The sequence below is a fragment of the Asterias rubens genome, chromosome 1, assembly GCF_902459465.1.
Source record: "Asterias rubens chromosome 1, eAstRub1.3, whole genome shotgun sequence".
Taxonomy (NCBI): Eukaryota; Metazoa; Echinodermata; class Asteroidea; order Forcipulatida; family Asteriidae; genus Asterias; species Asterias rubens.
In genome coordinates this window covers 10747398-10767616 of record NC_047062.1, presented here as the reverse complement: position 1 = coordinate 10767616, position 20219 = coordinate 10747398, and the positions used below count along the sequence as shown (strand labels likewise).

At 39.1% G+C, this 20219-nt stretch overlaps 1 protein-coding gene across 1 annotated transcript; it reads left to right on the top strand.

Moving 5' to 3' along the window:
• The first annotated feature begins 1635 nt into the window (after nucleotides 1–1635).
• LOC117296801 (organic solute transporter subunit alpha-like) lies at nucleotides 1636–18915 on the top strand. Its single transcript, XM_033779864.1, has 7 exons — nucleotides 1636–1699; nucleotides 3520–3680; nucleotides 5027–5100; nucleotides 8922–9092; nucleotides 10793–10910; nucleotides 17052–17295; nucleotides 18539–18915. Exons 1-7 carry the CDS (start codon nucleotides 1636–1638, stop codon nucleotides 18913–18915), a joined length of 1209 nt encoding a protein of 402 aa, XP_033635755.1.
• The last annotated feature ends 1304 nt before the right edge of the window (nucleotides 18916–20219 follow it).

Genomic DNA, 20219 nt, shown 5'->3' with positions numbered 1-20219 from the left:
GTATTAACAATTTACACCACAGTTTCCATTGTGGTATTAACAATTTACACTGCAGTTTCCATTGTGGTCGTATTAACAATTTACACCACAGTTTCCATTGTGGTATTAACAATTTACACTACAGTTTCCCTTGTGGTCGTATTAACAATTTACACTACAGTTTCCCTTGTGGTCGTATTAACAATTTACACTACAGTTTCCATTGTGGTCGTATTAACAATTTACACTACAGTTTGCCCTTGTGGTCGTATTAACAATTTACACCACAGTTTCCATTGTGGTATTAACAATTTACACTGCAGTTTCCATTGTGGTCGTATTAACAATTTACACCACAGTTTCCATTGTGGTATTAACAATTTACACTACAGTTTCCCTTGTGGTCGTATTAACAATTTACACTACAGTTTCCATTGTGGTCGTATTAACAATTTACACTACAGTTTCCATTGTGGTATTAACAATTTACACTGCAGTTTCCCTTGTGGTCGTATTAACAATTTACACTACAGTTACCCTTGTGGTCGTATTAACAATTTACACTACAGTTTCCATTGTGGTCGTATTAACAATTTACACTGCAGTTTCCCTTGTGGTCGTATTAACAATTTACACTACAGTTTCCCTTGTGGTCGTATTAACAATTTACACTACAGTTTCCATTGTGGTATTAACAATTTACACTACAGTTTCCCTTGTGGTCGTATTAACAATTTACACTACAGTTTCCATTGTGGTATTAACAATTTACACTGCAGTTTCCATTGTGGTCGTATTAACAATTTACACTACAGTTTCCATTGTGGTATTAACAATTTACACTACAGTTTCCATTGTGGTATTAACAATTTACACTACAGTTTCCCTTGTGGCCGTATTAACAATTTACACTACAGTTTCCAGTGGTATTAACAATTTACACTACAGTTTCCATTGTGGTATTAACAATTTACACTGCAGTTTCAAGTGTGGTTTAATACCAAACTAACTTTTTGTGTACAGTCCGGGGGGGGGGTTCTGACCTATGTTCCTTGAACAATCCTAGTTGCACAACTGACATGCACTAAACATCCCCTCTTACCGAATGTTATTCATCATTTTTACGATATGAATTCGACACAGGAAAAGTGTGGTTAGACCTAAGCGTTTGTGGTTAATTTTGAACTATGCACTTGGCCCTACAAACAGCCCGGGAGATAACCCGAGCACCGCTTTACAAAAAAAACTATCTATTTGCACAAACTGACTTTTGGTAAAAACGCTTTAACAGTCGTTACACAGCAGCGGCAAATAATCTTCTCCTGCAAAAATTGCTACAGAAATAGTTTTCACTGTGTAAACATGGCCATATTGATTCCAAGGTTCACAGTATATACTGCATTGTCTGCTGAACAATATCACTACGCTGGGCAAAGTCACAGAGTCTGCCATTGCACAGTTTTCAACATAAAAATTATCCTATATTGAGTTTAGAAAATCAGTGTCAATTTAGTCTTTAGCTTGATCTGATGATTACATTTGGACTTATTTGAACCTCGTTTGTTTATGGTGGATCATGGTGTGTTATTGAGACTTGAATTCTCGTCTCTGCTGGTATAAAACAAATAACAACCAAAAGCCATGGACGAGATCAACATGACAGAAACCCACATGGAATTCAACTGTACTACAAATCCCACTGCTGCAGAGATGTTTCAGTGTAAGTTGCGCTTCGTTTAACTTCGTTTCTGAATCCAAGTACACACCTTTCGATGGCAGTTTTTTTAATACTTTTGTATAACCTTAAAGGGTCTACAAGAAATACAAGTTGTCCTAAGGTTTAAAAAAGTATAAAGCTGCCATCGAAAGATGTGTACAACCAGACTTGGATTCAGAAACGACGTTAAAATAACTTTTTTGTTTCTGAATCCTAGTCTGGTTGTACACATTTTTTTCGATGACAGTTTTATACTTTTGTATAACCTTAAGACAACTTGTGTTCCTTGGGGTAATATATAAATGTCTAAAGATTTGGAATAAAAAAGCTTTATAGAAAAAATTCGCTGCTTCAAATGAGTTTGTTTGTGGCGTGGCCTATTCGTTCTAAAATGTTGTAAATTACGATAAATGCCTTGTAGATCTGAAGTTTTTATAGTTCGTTAGAATGTATATTCACGGCAATTCATGTAATTTTTTCAAATCACAAGCCTTCATATGCTGTTTATTAGCTTGTGTCAGCCATCTTATTTAAATTTTCGGAAAATGCAGTGTCGTTATTGGGTTAATCCGAGGTTTGCGTTCAAACTTATGTTCGATACCAGCAATGTTCATGAACCTTTGTATATCACGCCTAATGTTTGTATCCAATATCGCTATTCAAAACATGTCTATGTCTGGGCGGGCGCACAGAAAGTCTCGCTTCATGTTCCAGATAGATACTAAAAAGTGCTTCATAAGGAAACTCATCTTGTAGGTAAAGGGCAACTCGAAAAAATCTTACATTAGACAAAATTTACATTAGTCAGTCCTGTGGAGTCCGTCCAAAGATAAGGTAAAGCCCAAACCATAAACATATTTAGCTCCAGGGTGCCTGAATTTCTTAACAACGAGTTTGCCAGTTGATTACACCTGGACCAATTTCATGGCTCTATTTATCGCGGACTTATCCGCCTGAAAACGGCGCCATATAAAAGAATATAGTTCTATGGGTAGTAAGATACAAACAGAAATCAAAATTGGCAACAAAGGTTGATAACAAGATGTTAAATTTGCTTCGGGGGTAGAATATTCAATTTGGTTTTACCCATACACCCCGATGTGTGTTAGCATTGTATACTCAGTACTTTCCCGAATTATGTTGGGGAAAAACACATGCATGTTGCTCGGGGGATTCGAACCCAAGACCTTGCAATTGTTGTTAACACCCCAGTTATTGCAGTGTACAGCCATCAAATTGTGGACCCAGCTCGATTCACACATAAAGAAGAGTTGTTTTCCCGATATCGTCGTCTCTTGATGGGGACATTAGTACGGATCTCACCCCCAAGGCACTGGTCCCAATGTTTAGAGATGTTTTTCAGTAAGTTGTTTAACCATAAAAAAGGTTGTATTTTATAAACGAACCAGACTATTTGGACACAATGCACTGGGTCACCCATATAATAAAAGAACCATCTAACAGGGCCCAATTTAGAGCTGCTTTAAAGCAGATAACAGTTTCCTGCTCATCATAAATGAACAGGATACCCAGTCACAAATAGTGAGTGTGACATGGTTTTTGGCGAGTAAACCTTTTGGAGCATAATATTGTTGCACGTATTGTTGTGTCTAAGCAGCTGTGTGAAATTTGCCTTGCGTGGCACTTCGTTAGCGCGTGTTTGCTTGTATTATGGTTAGCTATCTCAGAGTTTTTAAATGTAGTTTATGCTTATGGCCGCTCCGTAAGCAGAAATTGTGTGCTTACATATTATAAACTTTGGTCCAGGACTCAAAAAAGACTTTAAATTCACAGTTAGAGGTCTGGTATGTTTCTCTGTTCAGATTTTGAGTACAATCCCGGTGGTTTGGCTTGCGTGATACTCGCTACCGTCATTACCGTAATCCAGACTATTGTTATGATAGATGGTATCGTGTGGATAACCAAGAATATTCCACACAGTGAGAGAGCGTCATCAATGATCTGGATCTACTCACTGTGGCCGGTAAGCAATCAAATAGTGTAGGTTTTCCCGCCCAGTTTCAACAGAACAATAACAATAATTATAAAGACACTGCAGCCGATTTCACAAAACGCTAGGATTAATCATATCTCGAGTTAGGATGAGTAACCCGTCCTAACTTAGGATGGGTTCAATGCGTCCTACGTCTTTCGATACGGAACTCTACTCGTCCTAAAGTAAGATTAATCCTTAAGTCAGAAAGAGTTTAGTGAAATCGACGGCTAGACACGTTTGGTAATTGGCAAAGACCAGTATTGTCACTTGGTGTGTCCCAACAAAATGCATAAAATTAAAAAACCTGTAGAAGAAATTGGACTCCATTGGTAATCGAAGTTGCAAGAGAATAATGAAAGAGACACAATTATTAAAGTGCATTCAGATGCCTCTAATGAAAGGCCTGAAGTTGTTGTAATTTGTGTGTGAAAAATTGGCCGGAGAAACCTGTATTAATTGCATGCACATTTTCGCAGCGCATTTTTTGCAGAATATAACCAGGAGCTGAAATCTGCCTAATATTCCTGAAATGAAAAAGTTATATTTCACCAAGTGAGTATATTCTGTGAACCATGTTCAAGTTCTGGGTTGCCCTATTTTGGAATGAACTTGAGTACATTCTGCGACAGGCGGGCACGAACGAAATGCATATAATTTCACACAAACACAGATACAGAAACTCGCCCAAGTCAAACGTTCTAAACATGGTGACTTCGTGACACAAACTGTGTCCCCCTGACACACAACCTTTCCTTGTTTGGAAGAACGCTGATAGTGGAGCGTTGAAGTTCACTACACCCGTCCTATATTTGTTTTCATATACGACGGTCCAACCGTCGCGGCAAATAATACGTGACACAAGAAAAGTATGGCATTTCAACAAATCCAATGACAATGATCTTTGTGTGGGCTATATACAAATAAATCTTGAGTCACTCAATTGAATGTTTGTATTAATTACTTTGTGTCTTTCTCCTGTCTGATTAAAGACACTGGACAATATTGGTAATTGTCAAAGACCAGTCTTCTTACCTGATGTATGTCAACATATGCACAAAATATCAAATCTGTGAAAATTTGAGCTCAATTGGTCGTCAAAGTTGCGAGATAATAATAAAGATAAAGACAATTGGCTGGGACTTTAGTTTATTAACTACACTACCGCGGATTGAGTTCTTATTAAATAATGTTACTAACAACAAATTTTTCGTCAAAAGGCAATACAAGCTACCGATTTTGGCCACCCCACATCCGCACAAAAACAAATCATAAAAACTCAAATGTAAAGATTCAACCTCCCCCAACCCTCCACTCCCAATCCGTTTTTATTTCAGGTGATGTGCATTGTCTCCTTGTTCGGGATATATTTACCTAAAGCAGCTCTTCTATCAATCACAGCTGCCAATTTGTAAGTATTTAAGCAATGGGTTTTCATGTTATTAGTGCGCAAGTTAGCGTAGATGTATCCGGCAGGATATTTTGCTGACTGAACCAATGGAGATGAGATGGAGATACGTTAGATGATGAACGCAAAGCGTGTGAGTTATGCATCCACAATCACTGTGATGTTGGTTACCAGTGTCATACGAATTATGGGGTCGGGGACCAGTTCACGATAAAGTGCAATCCCCCTGTACATTACACCTTGGAGGAAGATTACACAGCGTTGGCCGGATGTGAGCAGCTTAAACAGCGGCTACAGGATAATCTAAATATTTTAACTATTACCTTTTTTGGCCAAGCAGACATCGTAGATACCGATTTTAAAACATTTAACGCTTAAAATTTGCATTTGGTAATTAATAATTCAAGTCAAAAATGCACCTCTCCACTCGGCTTTTTCAGCCGGGAGTCAAAAACGGCTTATCTATTATAATGACTCCTTTACGTCAGTGGCGATTTTCCCCAATTGGATTGTACACAGTCCAGCTTCGGCCAACTGAGAGCGCTATTTTCCACATCAAATAGCGCCAATGACCTCACGATTCCTTTGTCGCGCGGGTTTGTTTGTCCTCGCGTTTTTCAGAATTTTGGCTTGGGAGTGTTTCGGGGAAAAACCATTTTTACCATGTTTTAACGTGAGGTAAGAGACTCGTTATATGTTTTTCATCTATTATAAAAATGTAACCACTATATATTTCTGACTCATGCTGTAGCCGCTGTTTAAATGATCTCGATCTGCGTTCACACTTGTTTTTGATCACCTTTGCGGGATCTGATTTCCCTTTGATCTCGCAATAAAGGGAGGTCAAAGGAGGATTTGATCCTGATCCTGATCGCGTTCACACTAGCCGGAGATCTCCCTTTGATCGCCCTTTCGAGATCACTCCTCCTTTGACCCTCCTAGCAGGATCAAGTGTGAACATGGTGACAGACACCTTTCCATTCTTGATAAGCAAACCACGCTGGTTGGCACGGTCGGCCAAATTGTTAGCAAGACATTCACTCGTTCTGACCAAATTCAAAAATTTTTGCAACATTTAAATTAAAGGCACTGAACACGGAACAAGGAACAATACAGAATGGTTTTGCTAACAAAACAGTTACTAGCAGTCTAATCACCTTATGTAAGCCACCACATGCATAAATTGACAAACCTGAAAATTTTTGAGATCGATCGGTCATCTGGGTCCCGAGAATATAGTAAAAACCGATTACACATTTTGCATGACATCGATGCAAATAACACCAAACGCGAAATTAGATTATATCTTTCTCATCAAATGACAGAATTATTTCAAGGGATGTTTTCTGCTATCATCGTCATTGGACCGTGTCAGTTTTATGTAGATCTGTGACCTTCACGATGTTTGTTATTATCAATTCTGTATTGTTCCTTTTAATAAAATATCGCCCATGAATGGTTGCTTTGTTTCAACAAATTCAACACTATTTTTAAATTGTTGTGTGACATTGCTACAAACTTTGGCCACTTGTTTTTGTTTTGCATTTATGGCTTTCCATAGTTTTCGACCTCGGTTGGCACTAAATTGGGCTGTGACGTCGCAATAGTTCTCTAGCTGCACTGTACTCATCTACCTATAAATTGTGAAGAATTCTAGCAGAATGAGTTTTGTAATCAGCGGTTTAGTGCATTGTTACCACCTGATAAATATACACAGACACAAGGATTTGTTGTTGTAGTGAACTCTGCCAAGAGTTAACTTATTCCGTACTCTGAATTCCGTGGTAAAACGCCAATTCATAACAATATAAGGGATTTCCCTTTATTTAATTCCATCCAGTGATATCCACTCATAAAGAAGTATACCAGTTCCAATTATAAATACACTTTGCAGCCAGTCCGCAAAGGTTCCCAATTGCACTTTGCAAACGGTAAATTTCCAATCCGCAAAGGTTCCCACTTCTCGGCGATTTGCCAAAGAAGGTACCAGACCATTTACAATTATTATAATTATAAATGCACTCATTGACTGGAGAAAACTCCGGGTCAATGAGGTTCCCACTTCCAGCGAGTTGCCAAGAAGGTACCAAATTAATTTACTTCTTTATATACAATCACATCATTTTATTACCACCATATTTATCCATATCAATTCACATAAATTAATTTACCACTTCCTCACAGGCTACCATGCCTATTAGCTTCTTGTTTATAGGAACAACCTAAACTTACCGCTTTAAGTGTAAGTAGTAAGATTATTAGTCAATTCAATCTGTATCCCGTATGCCGTAATACCCTGACCCTTCCATTAACCCCAGGGAGGGAGGGAGGGAATTTTGCGCAACTATACAATCTATCTTAACTCCTCCGTGGCAGAATATTCAATGACGGTTCCCAGAAAGACAAGGACCCTTTCCCCGAAATGCATTGCTTTGGTTGGTTAAAAAGAACAATGGAACCCCGTCTGAATGCGCCCTGACAATCCCAATCTCTTAGCCCCGACTGTGCAACGTGACTATAATTATGCATATTTCCCGGTGTTAAATCGGTTTACTGCGTTACGCATTAAACCCTATTACCTCAAGAACTGGGGTTTCTGACCAGCTGAATTAGTGTGGCAGTATCTTAAAATTAGCTCCTATTGTTGTCATGATGATCTTTGTATTGTGGCATCACACTTCGTTTAGCAATTAAGATGTTTTGTTCAAATATAATATTAAACTTAGCTCTGTGAAATCGGCCCCTAATTACCAGTTAAGAATGTTCATTATGGAAATTAAGTTGGATTTAGACTTTGCATGGTGGAATACGATGTAGAAAAATTTGCGGTAACACCATGTAATGACCATCTCAAAATGAGTTGAGTTGGTTCTGAAAAGAACCGTTGGTTTCAACTCGACGTTTCGCTCAGTATGTCCTGATCGTCTGGAGAAAGCTGGACTCTGATGCTGCATGCTGGTCAAACTGTGGATGCGGATTAGCTTGGTGATGCACGAAGGCGTGAAATTGGGACGGGAAATGGAAATTGCTTGTAACTGGATTCATGCCCATTTTTTATTTTGTGCATATAAAAACAATGTACATGTTAGTTGTTTTACAGCGACCTCTAAAAAGCGCATGATTCTACGGGTGCACCCACTAAAATAACCCCCGTAAAGACTAAATATTCAAAAAGTAGTTAAAGGTGTATACATCTTTACGAAAAGGGAAAATTATCTAGTGACTCTTGAACTGTTTTCTTCTGTCCAATTTCATATGGGGGAGTCCGACTATTAATCTTGACACTGCCTTACCACTCTCAACCACAGATAGTGCCCTTTTTATCGGGCCTAATATTAGGTCACACAAAATACCTTAAGCTGGAAGTCAACAACCCCCAAGTCACAAGTGGGTAATATTTGTACGTCTGTGCGGCCCCTAAATGTAGCACGAACCCTAATTAATGCCGCCTAACCTATGAATGTAGCCCCAAACATGTACCTAACGTCTCTCCTTTTATTTCGCTCTAAAATCTGTCCAGTGATGTGGATCCTATATGGGGAGCGTTCAGGCTTAGAATTATAATGAAAGCAGTGCCATTAAATTTGCCTGTGTAGTTGGTTTTTTGCAAAACGCAACGTTTATTACTTTCAATAGATATAGTTACATGTTTCTACATTGTTGTTTGCATGTTGACTGTTGTCTCTGTCTGTTTGTTGTATTCTAAAGTGTGATCAAGGGACCGCGTGCCTGTTCGGGGTTTTCGTTTTGCAACGCAATGTATTTTGATGTTTGTGCTATAAAAGGTACTAAACTAAACTAAACTAAACTAAACTCTTTGCCAGGTTTTTATTTCCCACCATCTACAACTATCTGAACCTGATGGTGGATTATTTCGGAGGTGAGGATGCCATGATTGGAAAGATGAAATACTTCCCAGTAAAGTACAATCGGCCACCATGTGGTTGCTGCTGCAGCTGCTGCCCGGAGAAATGCTATTCACGTGTACTCAAGAAGTAAGAATGATTTTTTTTATAATTAAAAACACTTTCCCCCATTATGGTACATACCCTGCCAAATACATCAGAATGCACTGAACACAGCTGAAATGAGAACCATGTTCAATGCAACAAAATGCAAGGATTTTGTTGCAGGCATGTTGTTTATGTTTAGGACTGTTCAAGGGTGTTTGCATTGCCAAGTGCAACGGTATGCACATTAGAAGCCTTGTCCAAGGCTAATACGCAAGCACTGGCCCGCTCTGAATTCCCGAACTGCATAGATACTATACTGCACGGCACATAACAGTACTTGATACCGTGGGGTCGAAGCATGGTTTTTCAACCTCGTACAACGACGCTGAATCAGTTGCGGCTTCGTTTGTACGAGGTTAAAACAAACTTGAAAAACCAAGCTTGGACCCCACGGTATCAACTGTAAATTAGGTAGGGCCTACGCAGTATATGCAGTTCGTCGTCCAAATTCAGAGCGGGTTGCTTGCGTAAAGAGACTTGAACAAGGCTAATAGCACATTGGTGGTGACTCTGATACCATGAACTCTAAATGCAACAAAGTTGAATGCCAAATGCAACAAAATTACAACACCAATAAGTCACTTCAGTAAAGACATCTATTTCATTATGACATCCTCAATGACAGTGAATACAATTTGTATAAGGACAATTTTTGAACAGTAATTTGCGACAGAATTATTACAACATGTTTACAGTAAGTCAGCTTATGGCAAGTTTTATATAAAAAGAAAGGGCACACAATAATATTGACTGTAAACAAATCACTCTATATGTCAAGATGTATAAATAAATATAAATAAAACAAATAAAAATAATAATAACTTTAGTACCTTTAAACATATTGTTAAACATTTTAATAATTGTTTATAGCAATTTTAACCAACCTTGTATTGTTAGTTGAACCGCCCCACATGGCCCAATCTCACAAAGCTGCTAAGCAAAACAGTCTGTTTAGCATGACATTTTTGCCTTGATAAAAACAAGATTACCAACCAAATGTCCACATGATTTTCAGGATAGCAAACCACCAATATGCACACAATTTAAACCTGTTTTTTATCAAGGAAGAAATTTCATGCTAAGCAATTGTTTGTACTAAGCAGCTCTATGAAATTGGGCCCAGTTGGGCAAAGCACTAGGCTTGATGGTTCGCCTTTTAACAAGTGGTTGGTCAAAAAGTTAAACCAATTATTTGTTAACTTCACTTTACCCAGCCTTTTGTGTGAACAAAATTTGGGCAATTTGGAGAAAAGGTTTGGGCATTACAAATAGAAGAGATAGCACTATTGATAGGGTGCAAAAACAAAAAATTACTAATCATTTGTAAATAATACATCACAACCGTTGTGAATGTCAAGAGCGTATCTCATGGTACATAACGAATACTGGTCGTACACTGTACATTGTACATTATATATATAAATTTATTTAATCTTAGGTACCCTAAGTTCCACTGAGTTTGTCATCCAGCCGCCATCTGAGAGGTAAAACGGTGACGAAGCAATCGAAACGCACAAATTTGTACGCGCGGGGCACAGGATTGGCCAATGAACATCCGCCGTTTGACCTTTAGGTGAGGGCGCCCTACTGAAATGACGTCATGTGCATAAAAGGACCTTATTGCATAAAACTCGTATATATTCTGGTGTATGTCTTCTTCTTTCCTTTTTGTTCTTTTTCAGGAAGCAGTACATTAGACTGGAGATGTTGGTCATGCAAATTGCAGTGATCAGACCAGCGATGTTGTTTCTGACTCAAATGTTCATCATTGATGGATCATTCTCAACGAAAGCTATATTTGTAAGTCCTAATTTAATATAAAGGCAGTGGACGCTATTGGTAATAACTCAAAATACCATCAAACTTACTTGTTAACAAGCAATTGAGAGCTGTTGATAGTATAAACCATTGTGAGAAACGGCTCCGTGTGAAGTAACGTAGTTTTTGAGAAAGAAGTAATTTCTCACTAAACTAATTGAATTGAATTGGATACCTCCTCGAATTCAAGGCAACTGAAAGCACATAACTTGTGCGACAAGGGTGTTTCTTCTTCCATTATTCCGCCTTTCACAATTTCGACGACCAATTGAGCTCAAATTTTCACAGGAGTATTACTTTATGCATACGTGAGAAGACCGGTCTATGCCAATACGCCTCTCTTAATGTTTATGCATGACGTCATAATTCTTACCCAAGTCATAAATAAATAAGTTTGTTTTTCTCCTCAGTCATGGCACAACCCCTGCGACGTCCTCCCCTCAGCCATTATCTCTGATTCCTCCTAACGTGTAGGTTAACCACATGAATAATAAAAAGCCCGCATTCTGGGGCCTAATTTGCCCTTTTGTAGAATAATACCAAACAATGTAATTGTGCAATCGCTGGTGTAAAGCGGACAATGCATGTAATGTGCACTGTGCAGAAAGATAGTCGATCTGTCATGCAACAAAGCCACCGAATGGAGTTTAGGGCCAGTTACTTTACAAGGCAACATCAGTGCAGCTTCGTTATACGTCATATTATAAGTCATACGTTTGCTTAGGTAGCGTTTCATATAAGGCGAGGTCGTTGAGAAATGTTGTGCATGCACAAAAATTATCGACGTGTGCCAGCGTGTGGTTCATAAGTTCCGCATAAGTTGTAGGTGCGTTATACGATCGTTGAATCACGTTCACACACGTTACTTGTAAGTTAACCATAAGTCGACATACGTCGAGATAATGTCTAGCGTACCAAAAACTTATTTCTAACCTATGAGCAACGTGCTTTGAACCTACGTCGAACGTACTTCATGTGTTCCAGACGACCAGAGAACTTACTGAACGTGGTTCTAACTTACAGCTACCGTAAAATGGCGTATTGGCAGCGTTTATAGGAATCGATTTATAAAAATTGGGTTCGCATGAGGATACTACGATTTAAAGTGCCGTTATTATTTCAATCGTCGAGAAGCACACTCTTTGTAGGCTACTACATGTGATCGTCGGCAATACGCTGCCGCACGCTATGCAGTAGTTAAACTATCATAGGACATAAGTTGTGAACGCCTGCAACACGCTGACCATTCGTTATGGAAACGTTCTTATTGCTAATACGGTATGCATAAACCAACTCGTTCAGCGTCAAAATAGATTATGTAAGCAGTAACCAAGCTCTTTTAAAGGGAGTGTACATGTACACGTTTGGTAGTTGTCAAAGACCAGTCTTCTCACTTGGTGTATCCCATCATAACCATAAAATAACAAGCCTGTGAAAATTTGGGCTCAATTGGTCATCGAAGTTGCGAGAAAATTATGAAAGAAAAAACACCCTTGTTGGACGAATTTGTGTGCTTTCAGATAAGAATAGAAGACTTCTAGCTAGAAGTCTTTAATTATTTTAGTGAGAAATTACCTCTTTCTCAAAAACTACGTTACTTCAGAGGGAGTCGTTTCCAACATGTTTTATATTATCAACAGCTCTCAAATGCTCGTTACCAAGTCAGTTTTTAATATTTGTTTTGAGTAATTACCAAACGTGTACCTTCCCTTTAATAATAATAATAATAATAATAATAATAATAATAATAATAATAATAATAATAATAATAATAATAATAATAAACATTTCTATGGCGCTCTACAATTAACACAGCGCCTCACAAGAAAAACAAAATAACATAAGTAGAAAACAAAACAAAAGAAAATTACAAGAGGCTCTCAATGGGGAAACAAAAACGTTTTGAGAGACCGCTTGAAGATCGAAGTAGACTCTGCTTCTCTGACGTCACAGGGCAGTTGGCTCCAAAGGTAGTAAGGAGCTGCATTGAAAAATAGATTGTCTCCAGCCTTTTTATAGGAGCGAGGAACAACCACGCGTGTGACGTCAGAAGCAGAGCGGAGCCTCCTACGGTCTTCAGAATTACCAGTATTGTAGAGGATGAAGTTTTCTGTGAGGTATTTGGGTGCTTCAGGTCACTCCTTTAAGTCACCCATGAAGCCAGTAGGCAGTAAGTCACAGTTTCACTATAACATACAGTTTACAGTTTTTTACAGTTCAGTTTACCCTATTTTTAAAAACTGTAAAGGTTTCACTCACAATCTGGCTGCTATCTTACAAGCAGATCCCCTACGGTAGTAATTACATGACAGGTCATTCCACAAGTTGCTATCGGTCGTTTCAAGTATCTCGGCGCAGAGTCCATCGCCGCTGGGGTGTCCGTTGTCCCAGTTGATAAAGCTTCCTGAAGGGCTGCCGTCGATAAAGCGCCAAGTTGAAGAGCTATTGTTCTTTCGGTAGCCGAACCAAGTTTTCTTGCCGATTTCTCCGCCGTGCACGGATTTGATAAGCAAGAGGAGGAAGTCGTATTCCTCTTGACTCAAAATAGACGCCAGATGAGATGGTCTGCCGAGGCGTGACAAACTCTGACAGTGCTGTTCAGCTTCATCAAATGTCGTCTCATCCGTCACAAGAAGGTAGCAATGATCCCCAAAACTTGTCCACGGACTGATGCAGGACATGCAGGGAGATACGATCAAGAAATGCGACTGAAGGAGAGCTACAAGAATACTGAAAGTGATGACACTGAAAGAACTCGCCATACTCAGGAATCGAAAGCAGACTGCTATCAAGAACTACCGGAACTGACAACTTAAGCAATGGCATTGATTGTAAGACACGTTTACAATGGATACTGCAATAGAGCAGAAGCATTCACCAGCGCCGATTACGTACTTGTTCTCAATGTAGCTTTTGTTCACCAATATGGCTAGATTGGAGAGACTGTTTCGGTGTCACTGCAAAGTGATTGTGCCGATGTCAATAACAGTCAACTAATTATAATATTCGCCCCAATTTTGTTCTGTATCAATCGATTTCCTGGAGGTACCTTTCATTCGTATCTGTAGACCAATGCACACAAGGAATATGCCATAACTGCGTCAGCAAGATCAATTGCATTCTGTTAATTGAAATGATGGTGAAGGATAATTATACAGGCCCATTGGCTCGGCAACTCATTGGTCGGATCTTGCGCTTGGTCGGTGATGGTGTCTAATTCGCATTGCACGTTGTTTTGTGCTGCGTTCTAAATAATTTACAACGCTTTCGATTGACTTGGTGATTGACTTGACCAATGGCCGAAACAGTTATTGCTTTTAGAAAAAGTCGAGCTGCAAGTTCGATCAAGGCCGACTATAGTTGACCGTTTGGCAATTTTGCCTACGGATATACCCATCATGTATTTCATTCAAGTATATGTAACAATGGATTTGACTAGTTGACATTAATGGTCGCTGGTCCAACTTTCCCCGCCCCGTCAAGAGGGACGCCATTATCATGATTGCTTTTGTTCAGTCATGAATTGCACATGACGTCATTGGCCGCCATCTTTGATGACAGACAAAATGGAAACGTCCACGAGTGTACACGCTCTGCGCACGACTCTCAGCCAATAATAGCCTTTGTGGTGAGTTCTGCGTCAATTTTGTATTTTGCGTTGCTTTTTATCTGTGTTATTAAGAAATCAGCTATAAACCTGCCTCAGCAAAATAAATCACAAGTTGATGGTGAAAGATATTGGCCAATATTTGGTTCGGCTAGGTCAGATCTTGCGCTTGGTCTGTGTGGGCCCTATACACATCATGCGCTTCGAACACTGTTGTTTCGATCCACTAGGCCATTGACTAATGACCAAAACAGATATTGGTTACTACCGCAAAAATACACCAAGATAAATACACCGATGGGCGCCGTGATTAATGCTTTTTCATAAACAGGTAAGTGTTTGTCATTTATTGGAATCTTTCGAGCTTGATTCCTGATTGTTTCTGGGGCAGCAGGTCCTATTGTATTTGCTTGATTGTGGATGGGTGTTTTTATTGCCACCCTGTATAGTATACCATTCAGTTTATAGCTGAGGTATGGTTTTCCCCCGAAAATACTCGGTACGCGCACATATTTGTCGTGGAATGAGGTGCATGTATCTAACTTGTTCGCTAACTAGACCGGCACGCACACAATTCAACAGTATTGAGTGAGCGCCTGCGCAATGGCCTGTTAAGTCTGCTGCCACCTAGCGTCCCAAAAGCACTCCATTGGGTGAGATAAATAAGGGAATCAATGTGTGATGAAGAGGTTTTCAACTAGTGGTTTAATCCCAACGAGGCCTGGTTCTTGATAATTTTACCGAGACGAAGTCGAGGTAAATTATAAAGAACCAGGCCCTGGCGGGTTTAAACCACTAGTTGAAACCGAGTCAACACACTTTGATTCCCATTCATAAATACCTTTTCGGTCAAAAACATCATCACCTTTTGGTCCAATAGTAAAATAAATGCAAAAATTATAATTGTTAAATGATTTCTTTCAACACAACACCCCTCCAGCTATGAAATGGTAAAGCCCTCCGCCGCCCTCGGGTAAACAACTCCTTCTCAGGGAATGCTGTGCGCGTCGCGCGTATCGCGTGATGTGGCACAACTGTTTCAGCCGTTGCTCTCGACCAATAGGAATTAAGAAACTGTCTTAAAAGAACAGGTGCAAGGTCGCGTGTCACGCCCATGAATTAACACTTTTTACCGGTCATAAACAAAGGTTAATACACACCCACGTGACGCGCTCTTCACCAATAGGAATAGCGAAACTGTCTGAGGTATTTATGAATACAATTTTTAACCGACGACAAAAACAAACAATGAACAACGGCACCAGCAGCACCAGCTGAACAAATGAACAAACAACGACGAATGAAGTGAAATTGAATAAATTAATAAATTATAGTAACTCTGATGAATGTATGATGAGGGTAAAGGTCATATAGCCTCCATCACTATACATTGAGGGACATTCCTTCCCAGTGTATACACACTTCAAATGAAAGTGCAGCAACCAGGCAAAATGTAACCATCGTATAGATTTTATATTGTTATTTAGACACTAGACACTATTGTTGGTAATTGACAAAGACCAGTCTTCTCACTTGGTTTATCTCATCATATGCATAAAATAACAAACCTGTGAAAATTTGAGCTCAATCGGTCGTCGAAGTTGCGAGATAATAATGGAAGAAAAACACCCTTGTCACACGAAGTTGTGTGCTTTCAGATGCTTAATTTCGAGACCTCACAATCTAATTCTGAGGTCTCGAAACCAAATTTGTGAAAAATTACTTCTTTTTCGAAAACAACGTGTATGTTACTTCACAGGAAGCCTTTTTTCACAATGTTTTATACTACCAACAGCTTTCCATTGCTCGTTACAAAGTAAGTTTTTGTGCTTACAATTATTTTGAGTAATTAGCCTACAATTAGTGTCCGCTACCTTGAAATTAATGTATACCAATATTGTATCCATCGTGGGTTGTTAATCAATACGTCACCGTTTTAATCTTCAAAAAATCAAACATTTTGGCAAATTTATATTCACACTTGGGATGTTATGAGTGGTATCAATATAATTTACCGAAGCGTCCAGTGCTAAATATTTATATGTTTTTTTTAATTACACTTATTAGTTTTCCAAAGGGCCAATTCTGTGACCTATTCACGCTCGGACAGATCCTCATCTTTTTACGCATTGGTTTGTACAAGACGCGCTGTACGCACACAGACCTCGTTCGCGCAGTTTTCCAAAAGAGAACCTCGTGTTAAACAGGTAATTACTCACTAATTAAACATGTTTAACATGTTTAATTAGTGAGTAACCATGAATAGAACAAAAACTATCATTAATAGAACAAAAAGATTCTTGCATATTTAGGATCTCCACTTTCATACTTTAAAAAGTTTCAAAGTTTTCCTAGCAAACAGTAAATGATTTCAAAAATAGTATACCTTCAACGCGGTTTTCTCTAAACATGAAAATTTAGCTGAAGTACGGTGACAAATAATTGATATTTTAATCGATAAATAAGATAATTTTCCCGGGTCGATGACCATTTTGCTTTGTATTGACTATTTACAGGATCCTGGTCTCCCAGGCCTGTGGATTACCATCGTCACCGTAGTAAGCACAATGACCGCTATGCAGGTACTGGGTACCATACATCATGCAACCAAGCCTCGTCTTGAGAACTACTCCACAGTACCCAAGTTTCTGGTGGTTCAATTTGGTCTCTTGATTACCAATCTGCAACCAAGCATCATCACCTTCGCCATAGTTGCTGTACCGTGTGCTAACCCATTCCCTTATAAGGCAAGGGTTGAGGGTAAGTCGTTCTGAATACCAACCCCAAATAAATAAATTAATAAATAAATAAATTGTCAACTAGAAATAAAACAAAAAAATAAGCAAGCAACTAAGAGCAAAATCGATCAAATGCCCACATTATTTTAGTCGACCCGAGGTTGACAATAATTGACTAGCAACGTACATGGTGCAGTGACGCACTCACTCGAACGACTCGTTTGGAAGTCTAGTCAACCATTGGTACACGATTCAACTCTCAATTGCCTTCAGCCTTTACGTTGTATAGTGTCACTGGTTCCCCTCTGCGTTTAATACAGGCTATCGGGACCATGGTCTGGAGGCTGGTTCTAACCACAGTAGTCAACCAATGTTCGAACAGCCTGGGTTCGAGTCAAATAGTCAACCTGTAGTTAACCATGGTGCACACTCGAACTTGCTTGGTAGCAAGTAACCTGGGCCCAATTTTATATCGCTGCTTAGCGGCCGATTTTGTGCTTACTGTGCGATTTCTATTTCATAGCGCCCCTACCTGAGCACACGAAAAGGCATGCTAACCTTCCGGTGCTTACCGCACGAAAATAAATGTCGTCACAATGCAAATCCACGGTCAACACGCAATATGGCCGCCCAGTTTTTCTGCTAAACTATGAAATACGCTAAGGCTTAAGCAAACCGTTAAGAAGTGCTATGACATTGGGCCGGGGCAAACAACCAACCAAGCAACCACTCTATCACAAACTAACTAGTAACTAAAGTAGCGGACTAATCAACTAAATAAGTAATTAGCCAGAACATCTGACGTCACACTTCAAGGCTCATGATTTACGATTTGCCTTGAGCCTACGTCAATCTCCGTCCATAATCACCTTTGACCTCGTATCCATTTCATATGGGGATTCGCAGTCAAATCACATACATTGCCTCTGACCAATCATAACACAGAAATTTTGGAAAGCTTCATTGCACTGTAAACTTATCCAATAAAATCGTTGTTTCCAATGAAATCGCTGGGTCTATAAAACCCAAATCTCTAAATGTATCCATTTAAAATGAAGAGAAAAAAAACCAATACCTCTATTTAAGTGATTAAATAAAAATGTGTTTTGATACCTCTATTTAAGTGATTAAATAAAAATGTGTTTTGATGTTTACGCCCTCTCTGTTCACGGATCGATGTCGGTAAAGCAATTTAAAGAGGACGACCAAATCATGCTTGACATACAGAGTTTAATTTCCAAAGTCTCTCTGCTTCTCATCTACAGTCTGGAACTGCTTTCTGACAATCATCTGGAGCCTCGTCTTCCAGCCAATCTGCTTCAAGTTTCTGCGCACGCTCAGAGGGAACATCCTTTACATCCCGCCCAAACTACAGGCCAAGCGGAGAAGCGGCGGTTCAGCCGCTGCTAAGTCGTCGGCGTACGACAACGACAAGCAGTCGCAGGCATTGACGGGGTTGATTACAAAGCCATCGGAGAGTCAAAACATGAGCCCCGGGGTCGAGGTTGCCCGTGAGGCTAATGAAATCATTGAAGAAGAAGAAGAAGAACCAGACGAGGAAACTCCACTGCGCCGGCGCAGATATAGCACGGGATGTGTGGATGAAAAGATGGGTCGATATGGTTCTGTAATTGAAGTGTGAATGAGTTAATATATATACACTTACATATTCTTACTTGAAAGGGCACAGTAGATAAAGTTGCATACTGTTTTAAGAAGAACAAACATTAATAACTAATAGTCGCTGATTTAAAATTATGAAAAGTAAATGTTACTGATTAAAACGAGAGATTACAAGCTCATACCGTTGCCTCTCTATCGGTATGATGCGGACGGAGCGTACAAGGGTCAAACATAATGGAAAATTTGTATCTTGGCGCGGCAACTTACTGTCTTAAAGAAGGTTAAAAACGTTTTTAAAAACGTCGATAAATAATATTCGCTCAGTTTTTATATAAAAAGTATTTCTTACTGATTGAAACGAAAGATTTCAAGCACCTACCCTTGCCTCAGATGCAGAACGTACAAGGGCCAAACATGATGGGAAAATTGTTTTTTTTTTTGGCGTGGCAATTTATTATGCTCAAAATAAATTGAAAACTTCGTCATTCTCTATTTCAATGTGGGATAGCAGAGTCGATGTATCGAGTGGGGGTATCTACTCGACAAGCTGATGGGCAATTCCATGGTCAGTCGCATTACACTTTTCTGTTTCATTTCTTGATCTTGGTGCTAGAAGTTCTATGTTAGATATTCTTTCCACTAAGTTTATAGACTTTGTACTTGACACCCAAGGCTTTAAATTGATCATATTAGAAATGTTGTGGGCTTTGTGCTGTGGATGTTATAACGTTGTAAAAAGCGGTCAGTCACAAAAAGGACATGGTAAAACAAAAAATTCATAATTCAAAAATTTCCTCAACCAAAAAGCTTGCGAAAGTGTTACTATGTAACACACAACTCTTAAACATGAGTATCCAACAGGATACTTATAAATGGTCAGCAACTTGAACTTTCAGGTTTACATGGCAAAACCATGGTCAGTCGCATTACGGTCAGTTTTACAGTCAGTTTAGCCAAGCCTATACATGGAGCCCAAGCTGAGTTCTGTCTGTGCAAAATTTGGTTCATTCCTTGTCAACAACTAAAAATAAATTGGTTTCTTATGTTAACTTCTAAGTGGAAAGAAAGTTTAAAAACTTGATTTGTTGTTGTCATGTCCATGTTTAATTGGAGTTGCCCTGATGCTTCTTTGAGACCTCCATTCTCACACAATTATCCAAATGTCATTATGTTTTCTTAATTGGTGTAATATAGTGCTAATTATAATACATGACTATTTCATCACTTATTCCTTGTGTTTTTTATAAAATAAAAGATATTAATAAATGGATATAGAAATTCACCGAGCTATATATAGTATAATAAGCCACCTCGCCGAGTAGG

What these genes read in the sequence shown, in the direction of transcription:
- LOC117296801 (XM_033779864.1), top strand. Translation starts at nt 1,636, where the DNA reads ATGACAGAAACCCACATGGAATTCAACTGTACTACAAATCCCACTGCT. An exon ending in TCAATCACAGCTGCCAATTT is followed by an intron (nt 5,101 to 8,921) that starts GTAAGTATTTAA and finishes ACTCTTTGCCAG; the next exon opens with GTTTTTATTTCCCACCATCT. An exon ending in TCTCAACGAAAGCTATATTT is followed by an intron (nt 10,911 to 17,051) that starts GTAAGTCCTAAT and finishes GACTATTTACAG; the next exon opens with GATCCTGGTCTCCCAGGCCT.